The sequence below is a fragment of the Pseudoliparis swirei genome, chromosome 15 (genome assembly GCF_029220125.1).
Source record: "Pseudoliparis swirei isolate HS2019 ecotype Mariana Trench chromosome 15, NWPU_hadal_v1, whole genome shotgun sequence".
Lineage (NCBI taxonomy): Eukaryota > Metazoa > Chordata > Actinopteri > Perciformes > Liparidae > Pseudoliparis > Pseudoliparis swirei.
The window spans coordinates 17,456,250-17,481,287 of NC_079402.1; the positions used below are offsets into that span (position 1 = coordinate 17,456,250).

At 43.8% G+C, this 25,038-nt stretch overlaps 2 protein-coding genes across 7 annotated transcripts; both read right to left on the minus strand.

Moving 5' to 3' along the window:
• Positions 1 to 63: 63 nt before the first annotated feature.
• LOC130204941 (guanine nucleotide-binding protein G(q) subunit alpha-like) lies at positions 64 to 12,224 on the minus strand. Its single transcript, XM_056431957.1, has 8 exons — positions 11,965 to 12,224; positions 11,574 to 11,730; positions 8,753 to 8,937; positions 4,472 to 4,626; positions 4,048 to 4,176; positions 3,445 to 3,574; positions 2,531 to 2,684; positions 64 to 1,436 (listed from the first exon to the last, which is right to left on the minus strand). Exons 2-8 carry the CDS (start codon positions 11,707 to 11,709, stop codon positions 1,246 to 1,248), a joined length of 1,080 nt encoding a protein of 359 aa, XP_056287932.1. The 5' UTR covers positions 11,710 to 11,730; positions 11,965 to 12,224; the 3' UTR covers positions 64 to 1,245.
• Positions 12,225 to 12,515: 291 nt separating this feature from the next.
• hnrpkl (heterogeneous nuclear ribonucleoprotein K, like) lies at positions 12,516 to 25,038 on the minus strand. 6 transcript variants are annotated; one of them, XR_008833898.1, is made up of 17 exons: positions 24,800 to 25,037; positions 23,566 to 23,672; positions 22,300 to 22,397; positions 22,129 to 22,185; positions 21,477 to 21,520; positions 20,210 to 20,282; positions 19,162 to 19,275; positions 18,851 to 18,979; positions 18,317 to 18,627; positions 18,053 to 18,106; positions 17,741 to 17,780; positions 16,206 to 16,221; positions 15,297 to 15,329; positions 15,106 to 15,173; positions 14,776 to 15,020; positions 14,660 to 14,679; positions 12,516 to 13,846 (listed from the first exon to the last, which is right to left on the minus strand). XR_008833898.1 is itself a non-coding variant. In XM_056432648.1 (17 exons), exons 2-16 carry the CDS (start codon positions 23,636 to 23,638, stop codon positions 14,676 to 14,678), a joined length of 1,284 nt encoding a protein of 427 aa, XP_056288623.1. In that variant the 5' UTR covers positions 23,639 to 23,672; positions 24,800 to 25,038; the 3' UTR covers positions 12,516 to 13,846; positions 14,660 to 14,675. The 6 variants fall into 6 exon arrangements, 5 of the variants coding, with proteins under 5 accessions (XP_056288623.1, XP_056288621.1, XP_056288620.1 ...); XM_056432648.1 differs by having other exon boundaries at positions 14,851 to 15,020; positions 24,800 to 25,038; XM_056432646.1 differs by lacking the exon at positions 14,660 to 14,679 and having other exon boundaries at positions 14,851 to 15,020.

Genomic DNA, 25,038 nt, shown 5'->3' on the forward strand with positions numbered 1-25,038 from the left:
ACAAACACTGGAACGCTAAACTAACGGGAGATGGTTTGTAAACACAGAGAAAGGAAGAAAAACTGAGCCTCAAATGTCTGTTTATTTATCCAACCACATCAACGACACTCAGGCTGCATGAAGATATCGCAGTGACAGTGAAATCTAACCATAAATTAAACTGTGATTATTTCTGACGAGGAGAAAGGGGGGGGTTGTGTAAACACTCGTGCCGTGGATGTGCTCTCATTAGCTTCTTAGTCATGCATCTGAGACCCTTGAACAGCATAAGAAAAGAAAAAGAGAAAAAAGATAAAGAAATAACTAGTTTAATGCCTCAGCAGTTATTGAACGTGACAGTTCTCTCTGTACCGTGTGATATTTACAACATACATTCAGATAAGTGATGCAGAATCAGACGTTATAGCAAATGGCTGTTAAGCGAGACAACTACTCAACTGGTCCCTGAACTGCACGGACGTTTAATTCCACAGCTTTGACGAAATGAAGACGTGTTTAAATACATAGAGTATATATATATGTGCTCACAAAAAGTGGTTTAGGATTGCAAAATGCCATCACAGACGTGTACAGAGTATTCTACAACTTAAAATGAGGTTGTGGAAATGATAATACCCCAATAAATGAAATAAACACAAACAATATAAGCACAAAATAAGCTATTTCATAAAGTGAATGTGTGTTTAGTGTTGATTATTACTCGTTTGGCATTAAGCCAAGACACAACCTACGTGTTAAAGAGTATTTGAAAAAACAGTTTTTGACATTAAAAAACAACAACGTGGGTTAGTGGTGCTGCATTGCAGATCTACATCCTCCACAGGTTCCGTGAAGGAGACACCGAGTACATTATGAGCCCGTGGAGGCTTTTGAAGCCACTAAAATACTTGTTTTTTTCCCTTTATCCATGTGCATTTATACTGTTACTGCTCCCAAAAAAATATATGTTAAGAGCTCAATACATTTCAGAGTGCATGCTGTAATAGACTCCTCACTTTAGGCAGCAATTTAATTTTCAGGACACACTTCGTTATAGCCGGAGACGTCCACTTTCAAAGAGCCTCGGAGGGAGATTTTGAAATATATCAGTAGTACAGTCATTTGGCTGCAAGCGCTGTGGCTTCTCCGTTTCCTGTGGTGGGTTACAGTGTTCCGCAGCGTGAGGCTGAATCACCGCACGGCTCTGCGGACGGCCGGCTGTACGACGCCGGATTGAAATTACAGCAGCAATGCCGCCGGCGCCTTTTAAACCAGGTTGTAGACTTCCAGGTTGATGAGCAAGATGTGGTCCTTCACGGCTCTGAAGACAAATCGAATGTTGTCCGTGTCCGTGGCGCAGGTGAAGTGGGAGTAAATCATTTTCTTCACGTTTGGATTGAGACTCACAAACATGTCCAGGATGAAGTCTTTTACCGCCTTGATGTCCTGCTGGGGACCTGGTGGGAGGCGGCAGAGGGCAGAAGCAGTGCGTGAAGGTCACCGCCGTCATTTTTCAGGAGGTACATATATCGGCTCGAGGGGAAAATACAAACAGGAGCCGTCATGTGAAATGGTACCAAGAACTTCCTCAGGGATGGGTAACTTCTCAAAGAGGAAACTAAAATGAACTTAAAAATTAAAAAGTTGAATCCCAAAGCAATGAGACGCACCCTTAATCGACCTAATACACGCTGCCACAGCGGCACTTCTTCTGGTATGACCACGATCTCATACTAACTTTATAGATACGCGTATAATGCGGCTTATATTGCTCAATTATCCAAAATGATCATTTAAAGACATTCTTAGGCAACCTGACAGAGCAAATACAGACTGCACTACACTCGGCACATGTTTCAGTGTGCTCACCTGAGTGGTAATAATATCAACGCAACAGCAACACCAGGTTAAAAGATGTATGAACTCAGTTTCACAGTGAAATCTAAAGTTGGCTAAGATTAGCCACAATAAACTACGGGTCATACCAGAACACGGTGGGCTGGAGCAGCACAACCACACACTTACCTTTGACATTTTGGGTGAGTTCCCGGTGCTTTAACCGGCACCGCAGTATTTTTCTTGGTAAAGAACAATGTTCTCTTTATTTTGAATTACCGGTATTATTGTTTTTAAAGGTCTCGCTTGTCCGGCTAATAGATGCCGCCTAAAGGCTGTTCGAGTAAGATGTTGCGCAAGGACACAAACGCTTGTTGTTTTTCTCATCTGCATTCAGCAAAGAAGACCATCAGGGTCACAGCCAATCAGAGGCTGAGGATCTTTGCAGAATGACACACACACACACACACACACACACACACACACACACACACACACACACACACACACACACACACACACACACACACACACACACACACACACACACACACGCTGCTAAATGTCAGGTGTGACCGATGACGATGTTTGGACTCTCTCGACAGAATTGTGTGTTTTATTGCTTCTAAATTTAACTTGTGATCCGTATTCAAGGAAGACGGTCTTATTTCTTATTTCAAGACACATTCCGAGAAAGACGACGTGTTCCTCTTACCGTCGTATTCGGGGAAGTAGTCGACCAAATGCGAGTGTATGATTTTCTCCTCCAGTAAATCGATCTTGTTGAGGAACAACATGACCGAGGATGACTCGAACCACTTGTAGTTTATGATCGTACGAAACAGGGCCATGCTTTCCTCCATGCGGTTCTTAAAAACAAAAAACAAAAACATGGTTAGTTTAAGGTAGTTTAATATTAAGACGGCCGTACGTCAGCCGTTATCTCTTATAGTGAACAAGCCTCTCCGATGGTGCACTTTGCTGAACAGAGCGACTAAAGAGCTCCCCCTGCAGATGAACTACGCACACTGCCACCAAGGATGGTCAAGAAGTTCATTACTGTAGCGCACAGGTGTCAAACACAAGGCCCGCGGGCCAAATCCGGCCCGCCACATCATTTTATGTGGCCCCTGACAACTTGAAAGACATATAATCACCGTTTCTTAAAGAAATGTAAGAAAAATATCCTGCGCTTTTATTTTGAAGGTTTCAAATTTAATGGATTTCTGTTATAATATTAGAGGACATTTTTCATGTACGATATTTCTACACACAAATAAACAATAATCAAATGTACAGAGAGTTATTTAACGCCATGTTGAGGAGTAGTTTATGTGTTTATACGTTTCTATGTTTCAGTTACAACCCTTTGAGGGCGGCCGTGATGCTGAAAATGAGTTTGACACCCCTGCTGTAGAGAGAGAGAGGGGGTGGAGAGTGAGAGAGGGCGAGAGAGGGAGGAAGAGAGAGAGGAGACAGACTACTGGACTGTAGTAATCTAGGTCATCATCTTCACCTCACAGGTTTCGGCCTGAAACAAAAGAGACAATGTCCCCTTTGTGTCCCTCTCGGTGAAGTGCGCCCCTTCCTTTCCCCGTGTACTAAATACACATTTTGCAGTTCTCTCACCTCGTTGACGGACTCGACGAGGACCTGGTCGTACTCGCTGAGCGCCACCAGGAACATGATGGAAGTCACTTCTTCAAAACAGTGGATCCACTTCCTCCTCTCGGACCGCTGGCCGCCCACGTCCACCATCCTGGAGACGCACGTTGCACCATCAGTCACAGATAGCATCAGCATATTTACAGTTAAGAGACAGTTTATCACAAGGAATGGAGACATGGAGACGGACTGTTTACTCCCAACCATCAGTTCACAAGGGTGCAAAGGGGAGATCCCTCTAAAACAGAAATGCTGACTTTAAAATTTAACACCCATAAATAAATACAGAAACAAAAAAACAAAAACTTCCAGAACCAAGCCTGATTTGACCGAGCTGATGAAACCTGAGACTCTACAAATGGGCAAAACAAGACCATGAACCTCTGACAAATGAATTATTAAAGTCCAGCTGTGCTCAAACGAGACCATTAAAGAATAACGAGACTTAATGGCTTCCTCGTGTCTCGGCTTCCACAACAATGCTCTTTACACAGGAAGAAACTAAACAGTCCTGCTCGCAGCTCTGTGAGGCTGTACTCGACAACAACAACAACATGAAAGGCTCACCTGAAGACCACGTCCTCAAGGTCAAAGGGGTACTCTATAATACCTGTCGTGGGCACCCTGACCCTCAGGACGTCCTGCTGCGTCGGCAGGTACGCAGAGTCAGCGATTCGGTCCAAGTCATTCAGATAGCTACGAACACAGGAGCCCACGGCAGAGTTTAAGGGAAGGAAAGTTAGATTAGCGGGACCGAGAAAAGGGAAAAGGACAGAGGAGACATCTATTGTAAACATATTCACTTCATGGATGTTTCCGTTTCAGCGACTTCGCTGTTAGTCACATTTAAAACCTGGTTTTTTTACGGCCCACGTCAACAACCTTAAATGACCCAACCACGAGGCATCTGAGAGCAATAAACAGACAGCAGATAGAACAATGGAAACTATGACCCATGTCTGAGGGGTTATTAGGTCCTGTTTACGCTTACTATTTGGCAGAGTCGGAGAGCTGGTATTCCCTCTTGCGATGGTAACATTCCTGAATGGCAGGGTCACTCCAAAGGCACTTGATGGCATCCACGTACGGGTTTGTTAGCGTCGCGACCCTCTCCACGTCGACCCCTCGGACAATAATGGCGTTTTCCTGAAGAGCAATGGAAAGACACACTGGGATTGGTAACCCGACACCCCAAGAAACCAATAGACAGTGGGATGTATGATCAACGTGGCGTCATGTTTGTGTATTTTATTAGAAAAGAAGACGGTCATGCTGATCTATACGTGTTTTTAATGCTTCAGACCGGATGCTTTGTAACGACGGTGTTGTACGACTCTGAAGACTAAAGGTGTGATCAGACACGTGGACATAGTGTCATAATCCAGAGTTTTTGTCTCTTATTTTGAAGTCCCTGTCTCTCGTGTCCTCTGTTTCCCTGCACTTCCTGTCCCTGTGGTCGTCTGCCCTGTTCCTGATTGAGTACCTATCTCCTCTTTTTTCTCTCCTTAAGGATGAATTTTCATCTCTCAATCACACGTTACTAACTCTGCTTTCTCCCCGGAAGTCTTTTTTTTTTCACGTCTCGGGTCGTCGACCCTATGAGGACGGCATAGATCCTCTCTCTGATGGATGATGGGTCGTGGGGTTCCTGCTTCTGCTCATGACCACTGTCCTGTTGAGACTCCGCCTCCTCCTCCCCCCACGCCATCTGCCTGATGGATCGTGGAGGTCTCATCGTGGAATAATACTATGAACTATTCATACACGTCATATTTCATTGAATGTATTTAAACCTAAATCTGTCCTTCTGTACACACACATCACATCTCTTCCCATCCTGTCCTGGAGAGAGGATCCTCCTCTCCTCTCCTCCCCCTTTTTTTTCTTTTTTCCTGAAGGTTTTTTTTTTTTTTTTTTTGGGTGAGGTTGAGTTTTTGGGGCAGGGATGTGTACAGATTGTAAAGTAAAGCACTCAAAATTTGTAATTTGTGAAATTGGGCTATACAAATAAACTGAATTGAATTGAATTGGTTCCTCCTGTGTGATTGCTAGCCCCGCCCTCATGGTGTCCCCCTGTGCCTCGTTCCCCGGTGTATCTAGTCTGTGTCGACCTCTTGTTCTGGGTCCGTTCGTCTTTAAATGTTTTGCAGAGTAAAGACATTGTTTTTAAATCCCACGACCTCGACTCGAAGTCTGCTGTTGAGTCGTACTCCCCGTGGCTCCCAGACATTCCTTAACACACAATACCTAGTTTAGCAACTCTGAGACTGGAAACTAAAACAAATCGGTAAAGTAAGTAAGCAAATGTGGCATTTTGATATTTCGGAGCCTCGCCAACAGACTAAAGAGAAGTTGTCTAGATTGAGACACGCTGCTTTCTCATCATACTTCATTTGAACGGTCAAAACCAAGCATCACCGTGGCATCTAGGAAACGGTGATGAGTAGTTAAGAGTAGACAAAATGATTATTTGAGAAAATCACTGGCACATTCCTCAACCACGGAAGAGAACTTTCACTGCGTACTTCCAACTACGGTCATAGAATATCCGTAGGAGAAATGAGTACCATTAGAAACCCAACGTCTCCGTTATGAACCACTGGAGGCTCCATCACTTACATTTCCTTTGACAGCGGCTCTGAGCCTCCACTCACGCTGCAACAGTCATTCATGCGTTCACAGACACAAAGAGCTGCACTGAGTTGTTGTGACTTCTAGGAACTCCAAACCTCTCTATTTAACCCTTTCTGCACTTGTTATTGATGATTAATAACACGTTTTCCTCACTGGAAATCTCCATTTCGATCGTTCAGCCTGAAAACACCTCTGCTCAAGCTGTTGGCAGTTCTTTTATGGCAGTTTATGGGTGAACAATTAGTCCGTTTACTCTTGGCGTCGGTTATCTTGGACTTAAGGAGAACCTTTGCACCAATAAACTGTGAACCAGGTGCTCCAACAGACACGCTGCAATGGAGGTTTTGTTGATGGGCAGGTGTGTTTGTTATTGAGATGGTGAGATTGTGACTCCCAGTATAAACGTCTACGAGCTGCCATGCAAAAAATCCAGATATCTTTACACACTGTGCATGAGTTTCACCTGTTTCCTCCACCACCGTTTAACCCCGATGCAATCAACCCCATCTGGAGAGGCGTTTGCTGTCACATCTCCATGTAATTGGTACCAGAGATGGAATGTGTGTTCAAAACAACCCGTGAGTTGGGTCTTTTTTTTTAGTTACTTTACATTTCTGGGAGAAGCCATCCCCTCAAATGCCCTCTCATTTTCATGCATCTTTTTAAAATTGATTTCATGGCTCCTGCTTCGGCACTTTCATGCTCCAACACTTTTGAGAAATGATGGGACACATTTAAAAAGGGATCCTTAGAAGCTGATATGCCAGCACTTTTTTTTTATGTATCTCTCCATTTTCTGACCTGAGATCAATTACAGATCGAAGCAATTCACTTCGACTCAGCATCCGTCAATGAAATCATTTATTTTGATATCATGATATCCAATTACGTCGTATAAATTGATAATGTTTCTCACTCAAGTTTCTCAGAAACTCTGATGTCATAATTTTTTTGGATAACATTTGAGATTTGCAGTTGTGCTTTTCACGTCAGACGTCACACGTCACATGACCATTCAGTGCCATCAACAAGCTGAACTCGAACTGGCAACCTTCCTTCTCAAGCTTCCCCAACCTTTGAGCTCCACTACCCAGAATGCAAGAGCGCATGCAGCTCAGCACAGAGTTATTAGCTTTATAATGATGGAGAATAATGTGTAACGATTCACTCGGAACCCAAATGTTGCTTAAAATAACGTTCATTCCGCTTTATTGTTCAACTCCGGCGTGTTTATCCCCAAGCGTTGTGATAATGTGTGCACCCCCCCGTGTAGTTACATCAAACTAACTGAACTTTAAGTCTAACTAGATGATAACAGACTGATGGGAGTGCTGCTCCCAGCAGACTGTCGCAGTTCTGTGACAAGGCTGAACTACTTCCTGACTCTATAGTCGTGAGCATGCATTTACAGTCTCCGTTTCCTTGGAAATATTTATTGACCTTTTCTTTATAATTTATTTCAAACTAAAGCTCAGTTGTTGAGTATTTAATTCACACAGGAGTATACAAAAATAGACTGTGGGCTACTCATTTATTATATTGCAATATATATTGTTATCGAGATAGGAAACTACAAATATTGGGGTCCATTGCCCAGCCCTACTTCCGATATATATTCAATGCATCCGATTAACGGTTTGTTAAGCCCCGCCCCCTTAGTTACTGTTGCTAAGCCAGTCAAGCTTCCCATTCTCACAGAGCGCATACCGCAAATGATCAAACGGTGGTTCAGGCCTTTAATTGCCTCGACTGCCGAGGGTAACGGGCCTCTGAAGCCGGCAGTTATCAGAGAAGAAGAATCTTCCCCATCTCGCTTCCTGTTACATGTTTGTCAACACAACACAACCTCGACACTTCCTGTGTCTGTTTCAAATTAAAAGCCCTCTGTTGTTTCAGTGGTCACTTCCACTTGACCTCTCTGACCTGCAGCCGTTAACCAGGCACGTGCACAGATAGACCCCTCGTGGTGCTCAAGCTCCTCCCCTTTTTCCCTGGATGAGAAAATTTCATTAATTAATAAGTATTTATGAAAAAAAATTACTCTGTCATCAAATGTGTTTTGACCTCCTCCTCCTCCATCATCTTGCAAATGAAAATAAATTGTAATTGTTAATAGAAAACATGTCATTTTGTGTTTCAGGTGTTGCGTAATAGTGTAACCCGCATGCTGACAGACTTGGCTAATGCTGCCAAAGGTCCACGACGGCCACATCACCACATCACCCCCTCTTTCTCGCTCGTACTACCGTCACAGGACACAGGAAGCGGACTCCTCGTCTCCTTACCTGGAACTTTAACCGATTTCAAACCAGCTCATTTGTGTGATTACAGAGTCACTTCCTTACATTTGGCTCAGGAGTCCCTGGCTTGTCTCGACACGGTGTACGCTACAAAAGACACCCTCCTCTTTAAGACGACGAAGCTCTCTGGCAGCCGGATTGCCAAAGTAAACACTGTCGCAATTTACCAGAAGTACTTCACCCCGACACACCGCTCGGGCTCTGTCAGCGCCTGAGACTGTAAACCACGCGCCCTCGTCTTCGAGACGCCGTGTCGTCAAACCTCTCTCTCTCTGTCGGTCTGCGTGAAGAAGCAAAAGAAACAAAAGGAAAGACAAAGAAACAAAGGTGTGGTCTACCTTGTTGAGTTGGTACTTGTAGGGGATCTTTAACGTGCTCATGGCCTGGATCATGGCCTGCATGGCCGTGAAGATGTTCTGGTAGACCAGCCTCTTGAAGCCCCTCTTGTCCTCGTCGGTGTATCCCCGGCCGTGGATGATCCTCATCTGCTTGATGAAGGTGCTCTTCCCACTTTCCCCCGTTCCTATACGCCAACACATACAGAACATTAGCGCACACGCACGCATGCATTTCTCACATACAGCCGTGATGTTCCCGGGTCAATTTGACCCGGTTAATGTTGAATCACCCAAAGGTGAGAAACCAAAAAATCCTAAAAACTATAGTTTGTACGTCATCACCAACACCATTTCTAACAATGCAATCAGTTTTTAGTGGAATGAGTTATTCACCCCTCCATAGGTCAGAGTTCAATCAGGAGAACTCACTCGTTTTAATGAAAAATACATTGAAGAAAAAAAAGTATGTTGAAAAAATACAAAAGTACATTGAAAAAATCTAAATCTAAATTGCATTTGTTTACAATAACATGTATTTTGTCCTAAACACTGTTTTGATTACACTAAATAAGGTAAGCAGAAGAAGTTGTATACAGAAAGAGTACATAGAAATATTTTCCCTAGATTTTCAAACGGGTCAATTTGACCCGGAACATAACAGGAGGGTTAAGGACGGCTGGCATCGTGTTAAACATATTTTAAATTGTCCACAAATAATAATAACTTTATTTATATAGCACCTTTAAAAACAAAGTTTACAAAGTGCTCTACAGATAATCAAGGCAAAATCAAATAAAATGGTAAGATACAAATATAAAATAAAAAACAGACAAACTAAACTAGGGGAACCAAAGAACTGCGTAGAAGGACGACATCACTTAAAAGCTGCTCTATAAAAATGGGTTTTAAGAAGTGATTTAAGCAAATGTGTCAAACCATCTGTCAACACCTTGGTTTATGATAGAATACCTGCCCGACTTATAATATTCAATCAACCGGAGCAGAGCGGTGTGCTGATAGTCGGAGTATAAACAGTAAACTGGGAGAGTTACCACTGTAAACACGACACCTGCTCTGAAGCGGCATTTCAGCACCGTCACTGTGAGCCTGTTAGCATGCTAATGCTAGCATGGAGCTCTCAGCACCGCTGTGCCAAAGTGCAGCCTCACCGAGCGGCACACACACTGGAGACATAATCTATAGAGAATATACAGCATGCATCGTGTGTGTGAAGTACTTTCACATCTTGGATTTACTCTTCATTCATAACCATAGTCTGTTTTATTATATATGTTTTGGGCCCTGTGGGGTTTTATCTTTATTCCTTGCGTCATGTTTTACGGACAGTATTTCGTCTTCTCAGACGCGTCTGCCTGTAAATAAATGAATAAATAAAGATGAACCTGAAGACATTGGAGCATTTCCCCCTGAAGCTGAGGAAGTTGGGAAATTAAATCATTAATTCGCAACAGTTTCGATGGAAATGATTAACATGTCATTTTTTTCATTTTAAGAAAACATTTCAGAGATAAGAAGAATGTGAAATAAGCGTCCGGGTTTATATTTGATGATTATTATTCATTTAAATCTAATATAATACAGTTTAAAATGCAGCACGTTCGTATGTGGTAACTGTTTGGAGGCACTGAAGCTTCACATGTGACTTTTGAACCTAAATGACTGGTTACACATTCAGTTTGAGTCAATCATTTTAGAAAGCACCATAACTATAATAGCCTCAATAGTTAACTATAATCCCGGATGGAAGCTACTTTATGCTTCTATGACATTGCTTTGCAGATAAATGATGTACTTTTACTCTGACAGCTGTAGTTACTTTACAGCTGGAGATTTAACATAGAAACGTATTATCTAATATGATATAAAGTTACAGTTACAATTATCAAACACTCAACCAGCAAGTACAATTCAAAATGCACAAGTAATAATAATCTAATAATATTCAAGAAATCTCACAGGGAATGTGTTCCTGCATGACTACCTCTAATTTTAATAGTTTTGAATAACTTGATATTATATTGTGGTGTGTCACATGAAAGTAAAGGATTTGAACACTACTGTTTATAATGATGATACGTTTTGATATTTCACTGCCGTGTTGCTGTAAAGTTTTCTGTGACGGCTGCATCGTTGTTTACAATACACCATCTTCAACCACAAATGCATAATTATGCAATCAATTACTTAGAAAGCCAATAAGTATGTGTTCATTTAAGTTAGGTGCTTTAAATAATTTGTATCATACGTTATGGTGTGATAAGTGTGGCTACTCAAGTTTACAAATACACAATTAAAAGTAAAAGCCATGCATTCAAAATCGAGTGAAAATATAAGTATAACTACTCTATTGGAAAGTGGTGGAGAGTAAAATCTAACCCAGTTTAGAGCTACTTTATTAGGTTATGTCCATTGTATACGACTTCTACTCCACTTGGAGAACTAATGTACTTATTGCTGCTCCACTACCTTCATTTAACGGCTTCGGATGTGACATATGATACAATAATGATCATCTCGTAAAGAAATGATCCACTGGTATGAATCAAACTCCAGTAGGCCTACGTCACCTGGCTCTACTTGACCAGCAGCAACACCCTTACATGTCAATGCAATAATAAAATGTCCCCACTGTGGGATTAATAAAGGAATATCTAATATAATTAATAATATAACACTCAAGTAGGTAGGCCAACTTTGACTTTTGAGTATGTATATATATTTCAACCACAATTGTCACATTTTGAAAGCATTATTAATGTATTTATTTACACCAGTGTTGAGTGCATCGTTGGCCCCTTACCGAGCAAGAGGAGCTTGAACTCCCGGCGAGAGTCCTTCTTGTCCCGGCGGAGCTGCCTCTCGATCTCATCGTTGATCCTGCGCGCCTCCTTGGCCTCCGGGCTGAGGCAGCAAGCCCCCACGGAGCTCAGCGTCATGGCTCCTGGACACTCCACCTTCTGAGGACACGCGCGCGCACAAACACACACTGTTGGTTATACAAGAAATAAACAGCACGAGTGTCCTAAAAGTCAATATATGAACCCATGCAGACCCCTCCTCCTCCCCTCAAAAACACAGTGCTGGAACCGAGGTTTAAACGAAAGCATTTCTTTTATTTGTGTGATTTTTTAAAATGAAGTCAAGACGTTAAACTCTCTTACCTCGTTCCTCAAGACGTTAAACTCTCTTACCTCGTTCCTCTCCCGTGAAGAGGAAATTAAAGTGAGTGCAACAACTTGAGAAGAAGGAGCCCGACGCAGCGCGCGCCTCTCTCCGGGCGTGGTGGGCTGAATATGGCGGAGTTCCCCTTCACGGTTCAGCCGCGCGACAAGAAAAGAAAAAAACGACCCAAACGAACCGGAACCAGTAAAGAGAGAAAAGAAGGATGCTCGCGCCCGGTGCAGCGCGTGAGGCTTCAGGTGAAGCTCGGCGTCATCTCCCGCTGCGTCCACTCCGGCGTGTCCCGCGTGTCATGGAGTTATGAGGGGTGTTTTTTGTTTTTTTAAACAACAGTGCACCATGTGACAGAGGGCTGTTCTGATGGGAAACCGTGTGGGCTTTCTCCATGACCATTACATTATGGGAAGTAATTTCCGGTGTTAACTAGTAAACTACGGATGCACGTGACACACTGTTCACGGAAAAACAATTACAGACCTGCATTGAGGGGCAATTAGACGGACGTATTATTCTCCTCTGTAGACATTAAATACATAAATAAATAAAAACCACATACATGGTGAACTGTGACACAGACTTTATTTACTAAACACCTGCAGGGAGGTACGACAGATATGAGATGACAGCACCACTCACTACTCAAACTGTAGGCTCCTCACATCAAAGTTCATCTGAGGCGTTCACCAACCCAAAAAAAACAACTTTAAAAAGGCTTTTGCACAATTATGAACACTTATGCAAGAATAAATGGATCAAATGGATCCGGTATTATTAAGGTTGCACGACAAGAGAGTCACGAGTGGCAGAAAATAAAGTAAAACGATAGAAAGAGAAAACGTGTCTTCGGGTGCCATCTCCTTCCAAGAAAGCAGAAAGTAGCCGATCGAACCTAAACCACTTCGGGAATAACTGTTTCTATGTAAATATATACACACTTTATACAGCTCCTTGACTTTCTAGGAAAAACACAAAATCTTTAAATTATTTTTTTCTATGTCACACTGCAGTGTTTCCCCTACCATTCTTTCAGGGTGGCGCCCCGCCCCCCTGAAATCTCCGCCCGCCACCCTGTAATTTTCCCTATCGCGCCAGATTACAGCAGAAGTAATTTAAGGTCCTTTTCTTAAAGAGCACGTCTTTGTTCTTTTATTAAACTAAACATCTGTTATTGATCGTCTCTACACAACAGCATGTCATTTCTGTCTCTACGTGTCGCATTAACACTTCTCGGCTCGCCGTGGGTCCCTTTCCAATCTCAGGGGGGCATCGTGAAGGAGTTAAGTTTAGGGCACCAACAACAAACCGAAATGTCAAACGACTCCTTCGAAGCCAACGGTAAACCCCAAAAAAAGCAGTTTGAGAGTAAAAAGACATTGGATGTCTGAAAATAGAAAAGTTCTTTAACACGATGCATCTTCATTTAGACTAGTGTGCCTGAATGTTTTGAGAGCAGGGCGGGGAGAAGGACATAAACTAAAACTCACATGTTCCTTACAACAACAAAAACAGATTACATTCCGCATGCTGTACTCAAAATCATGGCGTCGAGGGCCCGGGACGGCTCACGACACCAACAAGTCATCACACGGATGATTTCACTTCAATGACGCCACAAGAATCTCCTTAAAAAAATTAATTACACCAGCACAGAATCATGTCGTTTGCTGTTTGACAGTTTAAGATTTAATTTTTTTAAACCCCTCATCATAGAAATAAAAAAAATTGAAATGTATAGATAGATGGCGTAGAGTGCAATAAAGAGGGGAGGAGGCCAAGCAGAGGAATGCCTGCTCTGCATAGGAGGAGGAAACAGTATGGCAGCATTGGCTTCACTCTTCTTCTTTTTCTTCTTCTCTCTCTTCCTAGAAGAAGCGCCCAGAGTACTGCCTCACACTGTAACGAGAGACAGATGAAGGTAAGGCCATTTCAAGATAACATTGAGAATATTTATTTGAGCCGGACGCGGGTCGGGAGCTGTTAATGCTGCAAACTGGAAGATATTTTTCATGTGGAGCACCGTTGTAAAAAGTATGGCCACAGTCAAGGCTGGACACAAATTATGACTAGCAGACAGAATGACAGCTGAGACCCGCTTAGCCGTTTAGTGATATGAGGGGGGGGGGGGGGGGGGTCTGGACTAAAAGCTCTTCAAGATGAAATACTGGTGAAAAGGGGGAAAGAAAAGGCTCAACACCATTATGTTCTGGCATAATGGGCCAATTTAAATGCTTATCTTTGGCAGTAAAACACCGATTTCAGAATAATGTCAGGTTCCCACATGAGTGTAACAAAATGAGGGCGGCAGCAACTCATGATCATTCCCATCATCGATTAATCTGTCAATTATTTTCTCCATTGATCCGTCGATGCATAATGCCCCATATCATTTCCTGCACAGCAGCAGATCCTCACGTCATAAACTGAAACTTTGGGATGTTTGCTATTCTCACTTAACAGGTGATTAAATAATATATAAATAGTAATGCATTATAAAAACAGCTGCCAAATCAATCGATTAGTACACTAACACTTTTAACAAAATAAGCACCGCTTTGACGTTCAGTCGTTACTAATATTGGTCCAAATCTGGCCCAAATATAAAAGCAGGAGTCGTATTAGTATAGTAGTACACGCTATATTAGTACATTTAACATAGCAGCAACTGTGGACTATCTTTTAAATTAAATGTTATATATAATATATTACCAAGTCCGTGGGCGTTTCACCTGCTTTGCAAGACACATGTACTCATGAGGGAAACATAAAAAGTTAAATCAGAATTAAAATAGTTAACGTAAACAGGAAGAAAAAAAAAACTTTACTTCCAACTTTACTTCCAACCAGACGCCCGCCGCTCTCATGACATGAGCTGTTTGGGGGAGTCACAGAGCACATGCCTGTTCTGCAGCAGGTACTGGGCGTTCTGGATCTGGTCCTGTGTTCCCGTGATGGTGATGATGCGGTCCTCAGAGCCCTCTAGTGGTTCATCAATCTTGATGGACGCCCCAGACTCGTGGCGGATCTGCTTGATCCTCTGGCCGCCCTTACCGATGATGGAGCCGGCCAGCTGCGGAACAACCACGCAGGCCAATTTAAAAAAAGTATTTTTCTGTCAGTCCGTACTGCAAAGAGCTACTCGATGTCTTGCTTACATCTTTGGGGATGGTGACTTGTGTTGTGACGACCGGGCCTCCGATATCACTGTATGAGCCTCGACCGCCTAGAAAAAAGGGAGGTGAGAAAGAAGGTGAATTGCTCTTCAACCACACAAAAAACGTGCAGCAAGCGGAAAACGATCCCTTTAGGTTAGGAAACAAGTCCAGAGTCATACATCCCCACTCACCGGACTGAAAGTGCTCCCAGGAAGAATTGTTGTCTTTGAAAGCGTTGGAAAGGCAACAAGATAGTGAAAAATGAAAATACACCACAGGGACAGAGACGAGAGATGGTGTGATAGGAAACAAGAAATACAGCAAATGGCCATGACAGATGTACACAGAGTCACTGATGTCATTCCTAGGGTGTGGCGACGGGTCATAACTTGTACCAGCAGCCACACGAGCCATCAGCCAACCAGACGGGTTTTAATCTGAGCTTCACAGTTCATTCCCAAAGGAACTTTAATACACATTTAAAATGGTTTTAAACACGTCAGTTCAACCCAATCACCCAAAACATGTACGTCTTTAAAATGAGCGTAGCATTCGACAACATGCGTGTTCTTATCATCCTTTATGTAACAAGTCAATCTGCAACACTAATCAGATAATACACATTTTGGGGTATAACTAACATTTACTCTTGTATTTTAAATGGTTTACATTTTAGCCTTATCTTCTTTTTTTTGTTGACACGGTCATAGAAGTGTTAATTCACTCATATGGTTTTAGCATGGAGGTTAGCATAATTAGCATTTAATTCAGGGGCTTTCCTGGTCTGCTGCTCACCGAATGTATATCAGTAGGGAGCGTATTATATTATATGATTTATTCTAAAAGTGTTCCAGTGCAACAGCAGCTTTAAGTTTGACCCCAGTAATAAACATGGAGTTAATCTTTACACATTTAAACACAACCGTAACATGATGAGCTTTGTAAAGACGCATGGTTGTTGTATTGGACTGCATCAGACTGTACGAAGGGTCTCAGTAAAGTGAAAACCAAAGACACAGCCGACTGAAGGCCTCGACAAAACATGTCCCAAATTAATGGTAAGTCCCAAATTTATCAAAATAATAAATATCAACACTCACCATATCCACCTCCACTCTGCATTTCAGGATTGATTGAAAAGAAAAGAAAGAAAAAGAAGTTAAACATAAAATGGTCTTGAGGCAATAACGACGGAATTCTATCAGAATCTGAGTGTTCTGAGTGTGGAGAACACTCAGATTCTGATAGAATTCTCTCAGAATCTGAGTGTTCTCCATAATAACGACAAAATTCTATCAGAATCTGAGTGTTCTCCACACAACGTAAACATTACTACATTAGGCCGTATTTTGGATCACAGGTAAGGATCGGAGTCTGTGCTGCTTTACATGTCCCAGTGCACTGAAGTACATTATTGGCTCAAAATCTTCGGGCTAAAGTAACTTTGAGACAACGAGTGTTTTGGGGAATTATTCATAAAAAGTAAATGTGAGGTTAAACCTGTTCAACAGTAATGTAATGGTGATAATGTGGCATTGGCTTGGACACTCAGCATAACATCAACAACATGATGGGAGTGTCATGGCGTGGGAAGTATTTTCTTGAAACAAATTATCCCTGATGATGCGAATGCCTACAGTCTACACACCGAATGGCTACTTCCAGCCGGATAACGCACACTAATCACACGGCGTGTCGGGCTGGTTCCACCAGTACAGAACCGTTGATACGTGGTTTGCAGCGTGAGACAACGTGATGATATCGTTTGAACATGGAGGACCATTACTAAGAACGGCTTCCAGCACCTTGTTGAACCCAAGGAACAAACGAGGGGCCCGCCCAGTATTAGAAAGGTGTAATGAATAAAGTGGCCACTAAGCGTATTATGTGAGACGTCAATAGAGCTCACTCTGCGCTCACGTCTTCTGGTTAGTTTTGAAGATCGTTTATTCTAAAATACAACGGCGTTGAGTGAGAGCAGATGCCATGAGAACATTAAAATCAATCCATGCACAAGGTAAAGATAACGGAACTTCATCCCCTTAAAGGAGTCAAACTTGGCATCTCAGAAATCATAACGTAAGTTATTTGAGCATGTAAAAACTTGCTGTATTAATTAGCAATACTCAAAGGATATATTCCTATATTAAAGTGTGTTTTCTTCGTCTTACAGTTAAAATGAAAAAAATTTGAGTGCTATAAGTTATGTTCTAGAGCGCATTACGTTTGTTCCGAAATCTTAATAATTAATTTACATCCATCGGTGTTTCTTTGATCAAATGTATTATTTGCTTTATTATTTAAAAAGTATTTGCTTGCGGCGGGGACCTGAAGGAAGCCCGTCCAGGAGTTGCTTTGGTTTCATCTCCAGTTCATTTGCTAGCCCGGTGGATCTCTGGACTACGTACTCGGCTGCTCCGCGGTAACCACGGAGACAACTGTTGCCAGGCAACAACAGGCCCATATCAGTGTGCGCAAACAGTGAAAAAAAAAGCAGCACAGTGTCCATGCCTCCGTGCTTGTACTACAATCAGAAAAAAGGATTTCCAATCACATTCTCTGAAACGTAATAATAATAATAATAATAATAATTTGCAAACGCACAACGAGGACGCCGCAAACAGGCGCCACTCACCATGCTGTCGTAGCGGTCCCCTCCTCGGCCTCTTCTGTCACTACAGACGGGGGGAAAAAAAGGTACGCATTATTAGAGTTTCTCTCCTCTCCGGGACACTCGACACCGAAGCAGCTCGCAGGTCTGAGCCGTCGGTATTTAGAAAGCCGGGAGTGTGAAAGGACGCGCGGACGCTCCGGCAGACCGGTGAGCAGACTCTGAATCAGGGCTGCCGGGTTGACGTTCTGCGGACGAGCAACTCCCAGCGGTATATCCGTCGCTCCGTTTTTTGGAGGGAAAGTAAATTATTGACAATCCTGCTCCGTTATTCACCTTGGTCTGTCGTCCATGCCGCCGTGATAGCTGCCATGCGAGAACCGGTCTCCCCTGCAAACAATGACGGGGGAGAAGGCGCGTTGGAAAGATAACTTGCATGTCTAACCGTATCTAAACACTTGGAGCATCTGAGGATGCTTTCAGGCCTCTCGTTTGGCTAATTATCGTTTGTTGACTTGTGAAACCAGAGTTCATTTTCAAAAGGAACCCAACAGGGTGAAGGTTTGAAAGCATGCTCAGTTAGCGGGGACTCCTCCTCACCCTCCTCTTGGCGGCGGGGGCAGGGGAAGAGGCAGGTTACGCGCTCGGCTTCCCCCTCGTCCACCTCTGCTCAGCGGCGGCGGGGGGCCGCGGCGGGGGCTGATGTCGTCGTAGTCCCTCCTGGAGGGCGGCATGGGTCGGTTTCCACGAACGGGGGGGGGCATGCGCTCGAAGCCCCCGCGCACGCGGATGGGGAAGCCACCGATGGGCCGCCTGCCCCGCTCCTCGAACAGCATGGTGAAGCCGCCGTAGTCGTACGTCTCGTCGTAGAAATTAGGGTCGTACGGCTGGGCGCGACCTTTGATTGGCGCCTGAGAGACGAAGGGCAGAGGAAAGGACGTTGAAGACTCCTCTGCTCTGAAATAACTGAAGTTGGCAGTAACACAAACAATTTGGCGACTTCTCACAAACAATACATCAAGTTAGAAATAATGGACTCCAGCCTGCAGCCGTTTAACTATCCTTACATCTGCATGACTATATAAAGTATGCTACGGATCTCTTAATAAGCAGATCTCTGATGTGTAAACTCACCTCTGACACCAGCGCCAGGATCACTTTTATGCATTCGACGACGCGTTCCGGCTTTCCTCCCACCAAGACCACTCGGTCAGTGGAGTGTGGACAGCACTCCTGGAACAGCTTGATCGTGGTCTGGGTGTTCTAGTGCATGGAAACAGGAACAAATGTCAAGATCCAATTCACGTTAAATATAGATTTGCCAGTGACACCAGCGCTAGAATACTACGTTCATATACGTTTGCGACGTCATTATTGCCACTGCAACAGTTCTGATGTTCACGACTGTTGGTGCAGAGCTCCTGCTGATCGTGACTCCGTCCTACCTCTCTCAGCTCCTTTATCTTGGCACCTTTTACCCCGATGATGCCCCCTGCCAAGCTCTGATGGATCAGCAGGCGAAGCTCTGAGTCAAAATCAATCCCACTGTAATGCTGGTACTACAGAAACACAAGGCGAGATCAGCGGCGTCAGTCGGGCCGGAAACTCTTCCCAACGACGGTTCACGAAGCATTTTTAAAAGTATTTAAATAAGCCGCATTAAAAGCAGCAGAATAACTGACAGACTTAAAAGATGGGTAATAATTGGCACTCAAATAGTAGTTGCAGTCTCAAATTATCAAATGACAAAAGAAAGTCAATAAATCATGACGGCGTTTGCCGAATGCAGACACATGATGCTGGTTCAGAGCACAAAGACTGAACTCTGAAAAGAAGGACCCAAGAAACGAGTAAGAGAGCACCAAAAAAAACCACAACCTCCAGAGCACGACTGACTTACTAAGCTCAATACTTTGAGCTTCACTAAAGATGGAGGTTATGGCAGAGCCGCCATCTTGGAAAATGTACTCGAGGCAAACGAACATGCACAATATCACGTCATGTGTTATCTTTCACTGAAACTTCTTTCCTGCAAGTCAATCTTCATCTTCTTGGCGAAACATCAGGATGAATTAAATTAAGCACAAACAGAATGTATGTTTTTATACATTGCATGTATCCAACAATTAGATTAGATTTAATTTATTCACCCAAAGGGGGACATTTCTTAAACAACTGCACAAATGTGTTGACTGCTTAAAAAAATTAAAATGTATCATATATTTTGAATCCTGCTCGCGGTTTTCTTCTTCACTGCCTCCGTCGTTGCCATGTCAGATTGGAAGGAAGTGATTTGTGCCGCCCGTCTGCTCGCGCGTCCCCGAGCTTTACAGGAAAACCTCACGGCTCATACAGAACACCATTAGAACGTGAACTTCAAATTCTGCCTCATTTTTCCACCGCTATTCTATTAATTTTGAAAAGGCAATCTCATCAATCATCCCGGTCTGCCCTCTGCACGTAATTAACGAGGGAATTAGCGCGCTGGCTTACCTCCTCCAGAGTCGGTATGATTTTCAGCAGAATGTCTCCGATGGTATCGATGCTGGCGTTCACGCTGAGGATCCTGTCGGGAACCATTACGTCCAAAAGGAAGCAAGCCGTTACAAGGGGGACAAAAAGTAGACAACAAAGTAAAACCAGTCTCGCAAACAGAACGGACAAACTACAGAAAAAGAAAAAACCAAGACGGCTGCATACTACACACAATACATAACCTTTTCCTTCACACTAGACTGATCAAATAATCAGCGGACATGCACTCAATATAATATTATTTTCAAAGTAAGAGAAGCCTCGGGAGGATGGGCAGCTTCAGAACGGCTGAAATTAAAGTGAGACTGGCCACACAGAGTTGGGGGGGGATGTGAAAGAGAGACAGATCTTCTACGACCATCCCACCACCAGCAAGTTGGGGAAAGGGAACATAACAAACTCAAACATAAGCTTGCCATGACAATTGCGCCACCGGCACACCTTCTCCTTGTGACCAGGGGTTGTGGAGGAGGGAAGAGGTGGGGAGGAAGGGGGGGGCTCGGGGGGGGGGGCAATAGGGAGGAGCAACAGAGCACAGGTGGGGAAGGAAATGCAAGTGGTTACCAACTACTTTGTGGTACAGCACAGGAGCAGGGGTGGAGGGGTTATGAAAGATTTGGCAGGCAGCTCTGATCCGATGTGGCCCGAGAGACATTTATCAGAAGGGATGCAGCACAATGAAATAAAGACACAACAGTAAATGAGTGACAGAGTGGGGGGGCGGAGCCTCCAGACAAGCCAAAGCTCTCTCAAAAGTCATGAACAGTGATACTGACAACAGATGTGGGGGGGGGGGGAGGGGAGGTTGGAGATAAGAGGGCCAGGTAGGCCACAGAAAACAGAGATAGAAAAAGATGTCTGCTTTCCACAGGTTTCATGGTGAAATTAAACATCCCAGCAAGGAAAAACAACATCAAACAGCTGCGCCGCTAACCATTAAATACCAACTCCTCAGTTGGTTTGTCACCGATTCACTGCATGGACAATAAACTGCAATAAGAAAAGAGACCAACTGAATGGAGACGCTGAAAATGTACATAAATAATCCAAAAAAAGGAACAATACACATGTCTTACAAGTGGAGAAGAGGGGGTGTTTGGGGGGAGGGGAGGGGGGTATACTGTCATGTATATAGAAATGTCAAAATGAAACAGAAGGCAGGTTATCAAAGACATGTGTTTCACTGTTCTAATCAGGCAGTGAGGCAATAACTGGTGGGACATACCGCTCTGGGCCACTGCTGTCTGGGACTGATACACTGGCATTGTACTGCATGGGCCGAGGAGGTGGTGGTGGTGGTGGTGGTGGTTGTGGTGGTGGAGGTTGGCATTGGGCGGGGGCATTCAATCACAAGATGTCAAGTTAGATGCCCATTTAAGGAGGGGCGCGGTTTATGGGCGGGGCCAACCGCGAGTGTCAGGTGGGCGGGCGTTCGGGGGCGGGTGGAGGTTGGGCCAACGTCAAGGTGGGCAACGCAGGAGGGGCATGTCGATCCAGTACATGGGCAACGGAGGAAGGTGGCCAAAAATAAAAACAAAAAAAAGGGAAGAGGGGGAGAAGGAATACATTTTTAATTGAATACAGGCTATACTTTGTCCCGAAGGTGAAATAAGAGACTTGAAACTGTGGTGAGAGAGGAAGTGACCTGGACAAAGATAAGTATAAAAAAAACTGTCCGGAGATTCCTGTCCCTGAGACTATATCCACTCAGGCTGTCAGGCACCTGTTGGCAGTGCATGTCAATTCTTGGATTGTTTCTGTGGGAATCCAATGAATGAATTGGAATAAGTGCATCTGGCTCCTTTTAAATTTTATTAGCCAATTAAATTTGCACCTCAGCTGCCAAACCGTTCACCGCATTTCATCCGTTTACTCACGTCTGTGCGCAAGGCTTTTATGTTCTTGCCTCCTTTTCCGATAACAGCGCCAGCGTTCTACGAAGGAACAGAAGGGTTTCTTTAGAAAAAATTCTAAGAATCGCTCTTAACAATAGGAACATAACTGCAGTGTGACTACCAACACGGGCCTCTCTGTGAATGGGTCCTTACTTTGCTCTGGAGCAGCACACGCAGCTCCACCATCTCATCCGCGTTGCGAGATCGTTTGAAGGCATGTTCTTCGCCCATGTCCTCAGCTGGGCGTTTACCTGAAAAGGGAAGACAATCCAGGTAAAAACGTAGCCAGGTAGTCATTCTGGATGAGGTGTCCATCAGTAACAGAAATAATAACTTTAACGCAACACGGTAAAATGGACAATACAAACTTTGGTAGTACAAAAGACGGCACTATTTGGTTCTTCTAACCTATCGGGGATTCAGGACTATGAAGCCGTAATAATTAAGAAGAAATATGCCAGAGGGAACCAAAGAATCATTAATAGCCACGTACGCGTGACACAAGTATAAATACACGGTGAGTGCTGGGCAGCGTCAGAAATTCACGAGGGCAAAACTGCCCCTAAGAAATATAATTTTGCCCCTGATATCACGAGGAGAGGGGCAGAAAATGCCCCCAGAATGTCCTCTAATAATTATAAACTAGTCAAAAACATGGTAGCCTATATGACCCGGTCCAGTTGCCACGCCATGTTGCGTGAAGAACCGAATGGATCTTCTTGATGAGACCTGCTTGTGTGAGGAGGACCTCATCAAGAAATAAATTATAATTGTTGATAGTTGTTTGAAAATAGTAATAATAATAAATAACTAAAAAAAAATAATACAAGTCTGATTTATGTGTTTTTTTCAACAAAATATAAGAAAACACTTAATCTGTAGACTACTGCCTAATAGTCTTATTATTACCATTATTTTGACAATGGCTCATATACTGTAAGCCAAAATAAGAATATTTATTATTTTTTAACAAGTTTAAAAAAGGGCCCCCAATTTCTTTTGAAATGCCCCTGGATTTCAGTCAGTGGGGGCAAAAACTGCCCCCTAAAAAAATAAGTAAATGTCCGACCCTGGTTCTGGGTGTACAGCATGTTCCATAGGGTTCATTCGACAGCCAACTGGAATAAGTCCAGCACCACCATGTACCCTTCCTGAATTAAAAGAGGGCCAGATCTGCTCAGGGCCCACGGAACAGCGGTATCTTGGACAGGAGGGGCCCTCAACCATCTGACAGGCCCACATGCTATATAGTATCAGCCAGAAATGTTCATTTTTTAACCTTTTTCCCTTCCCTTGAGTTAACTAACTGTATATCAAGCTGGGTGTGACACTTCAGAGGCTCAAGTCCTTTTCTGCTTCATGCATTTATTCATTCAAGCCGTGTGACACAAATCAGAATGAAGACATGCACGATCTTACCATTAGCGTCAGTGTTGCCGAATGCGATATCTTCGTCCTGCTGGTCGAGTTTCACCTCCATCGTCTTGCACATGCAGTGGAGAGCAAACCGGTTCCTCTCTCTGGATCTGCAGGAAGAATGCAATCAGCCTGGCAACATGTGACGCGAGCAACGATGCATCCATCAAATCAAATATTGAGCTGCAACTGGTGATTCATCTTATTATCAGTTAATATGCATACCCTGTATAATATATTAATGACATATCCTTTAAATAAAGTGTCTTTGAATGTCTTCTTTGGTCCAATCACCAGTGTAAAAGAAAAACATTCAGTCTAGAACCATAATATAACTGTCCTCTTTCACAAGCGAGGAACAGCAGTCAGCACTAGCCTAAGCTCTGCCCTCTCCTTTTTTAATGTTGATAACCTGCTTTTTAAAAACTGTACCTAATACTGTATATTCTACCACCTTATGTAGAGTGCTTTTATATTTGTTCTGATTATTATAGTGTGCGTGTACCTCTGTTGACTGGGAGAACAAAACAATGCCAATGTGTCTGGACTGTTGGTCTGGGCACAAATGGCAACAACAACAAAAACGTGACAATGTTTGGCAATGTCCTCGAAAAATGGCTGCAAAAAAAACTATAATAAAGCAGTTGCAGCTTATTTCTCTGTAGCTCTGGTTCTAATAGCTGACTAAGTGGGGCTAGCATCGTAACTCTCAGGGCTGTCAAACACAATCTAGGACTGAACACTTTAAATATAGTCTCACACCAGCCTGCACGCGCTCTCCTCCACCTGCACTCACGGTTTCTAGACGAGCTCTGCGAAAGCAGGTTGGACTCCTGCGAGCATCCCTCCCTGTGCGGAGGCCTTGCTACATGCTAGGACACCGCGGTCAACGCCTACACAGCTAGGGCATTAGCAGCACCCTTGTTTAGCTAGCTAACTACCGGGGTGTTTTAACCAGAGCATTTACAGCCAAACCCACAATGAAAACAGAAGTTAGCTAGCTAGCCGCTCCGCTGTCACTACTTCGCTCCATGCTAGCAGCCCTGCTAAGCTAGCAGCGGTTGCTTTTCGTGTGTTTTTGCGAGGCGCGTCTAGCTAGCAGCTGCATCGCAACGTTCACGTTTCGACTGGACACACGTCCCCCTCGCGAGGAATGTAATGGAGCAACAACAAAAAAGCCAGCTGCGTTGTTCCTTTGCCAATGTTTCACGGATGGGAAAACACGCGAAAAACAAACCTGCGGCAAAGCCCCGTTCACTGCGGTGCTCCGCGGTCTCCTCGCCCAGAAACGAGTGCACGTTTTCAGCATGAGAAGAAAAAAAAAGGAGACGACCGTTGATGAGCTCGATTCGTCGACGCTCACCCGGTGTTCGTTGCTTACTGGTGTCAAGTCAGCGCGGGCGGGCGGAGCTAAGACGCATGACATTCGCAGCGGGGAATTGATGTTCCGGTGTGGTCACCCAGAATAATTGATCA

Bases quoted from the DNA above. Each gene is read 5' to 3' on its own strand.
- LOC130204941 (XM_056431957.1), bottom strand. From the start codon at position 11,709: ATGACGCTGAGCTCCGTGGGGGCTTGCTGCCTCAGCCCGGAGGCCAAG. The intron at 8,938-11,573 runs GTAAGGGGCCAA...GTTGGCGTATAG, and splicing joins GTTCAAGCTCCTCTTGCTCG to GAACGGGGGAAAGTGGGAAG. The intron at 2,685-3,444 runs GTGAGAGAACTG...TTTGTTTTTAAG, and splicing joins TCGTCGAGTCCGTCAACGAG to AACCGCATGGAGGAAAGCAT.
- hnrpkl (XM_056432645.1), bottom strand. From the start codon at position 23,638: ATGTGCAAGACGATGGAGGTGAAACTCGACCAGCAGGACGAAGATATC. The intron at 18,628-18,850 runs GTGAGTTTACAC...TTCGTCTCTCAG, and splicing joins TCCTGGCGCTGGTGTCAGAG to GCGCCAATCAAAGGTCGCGC. The intron at 17,781-18,052 runs GTGAATAACGGA...CCCCGTCTGTAG, and splicing joins GGCATGGACGACAGACCAAG to TGACAGAAGAGGCCGAGGAG.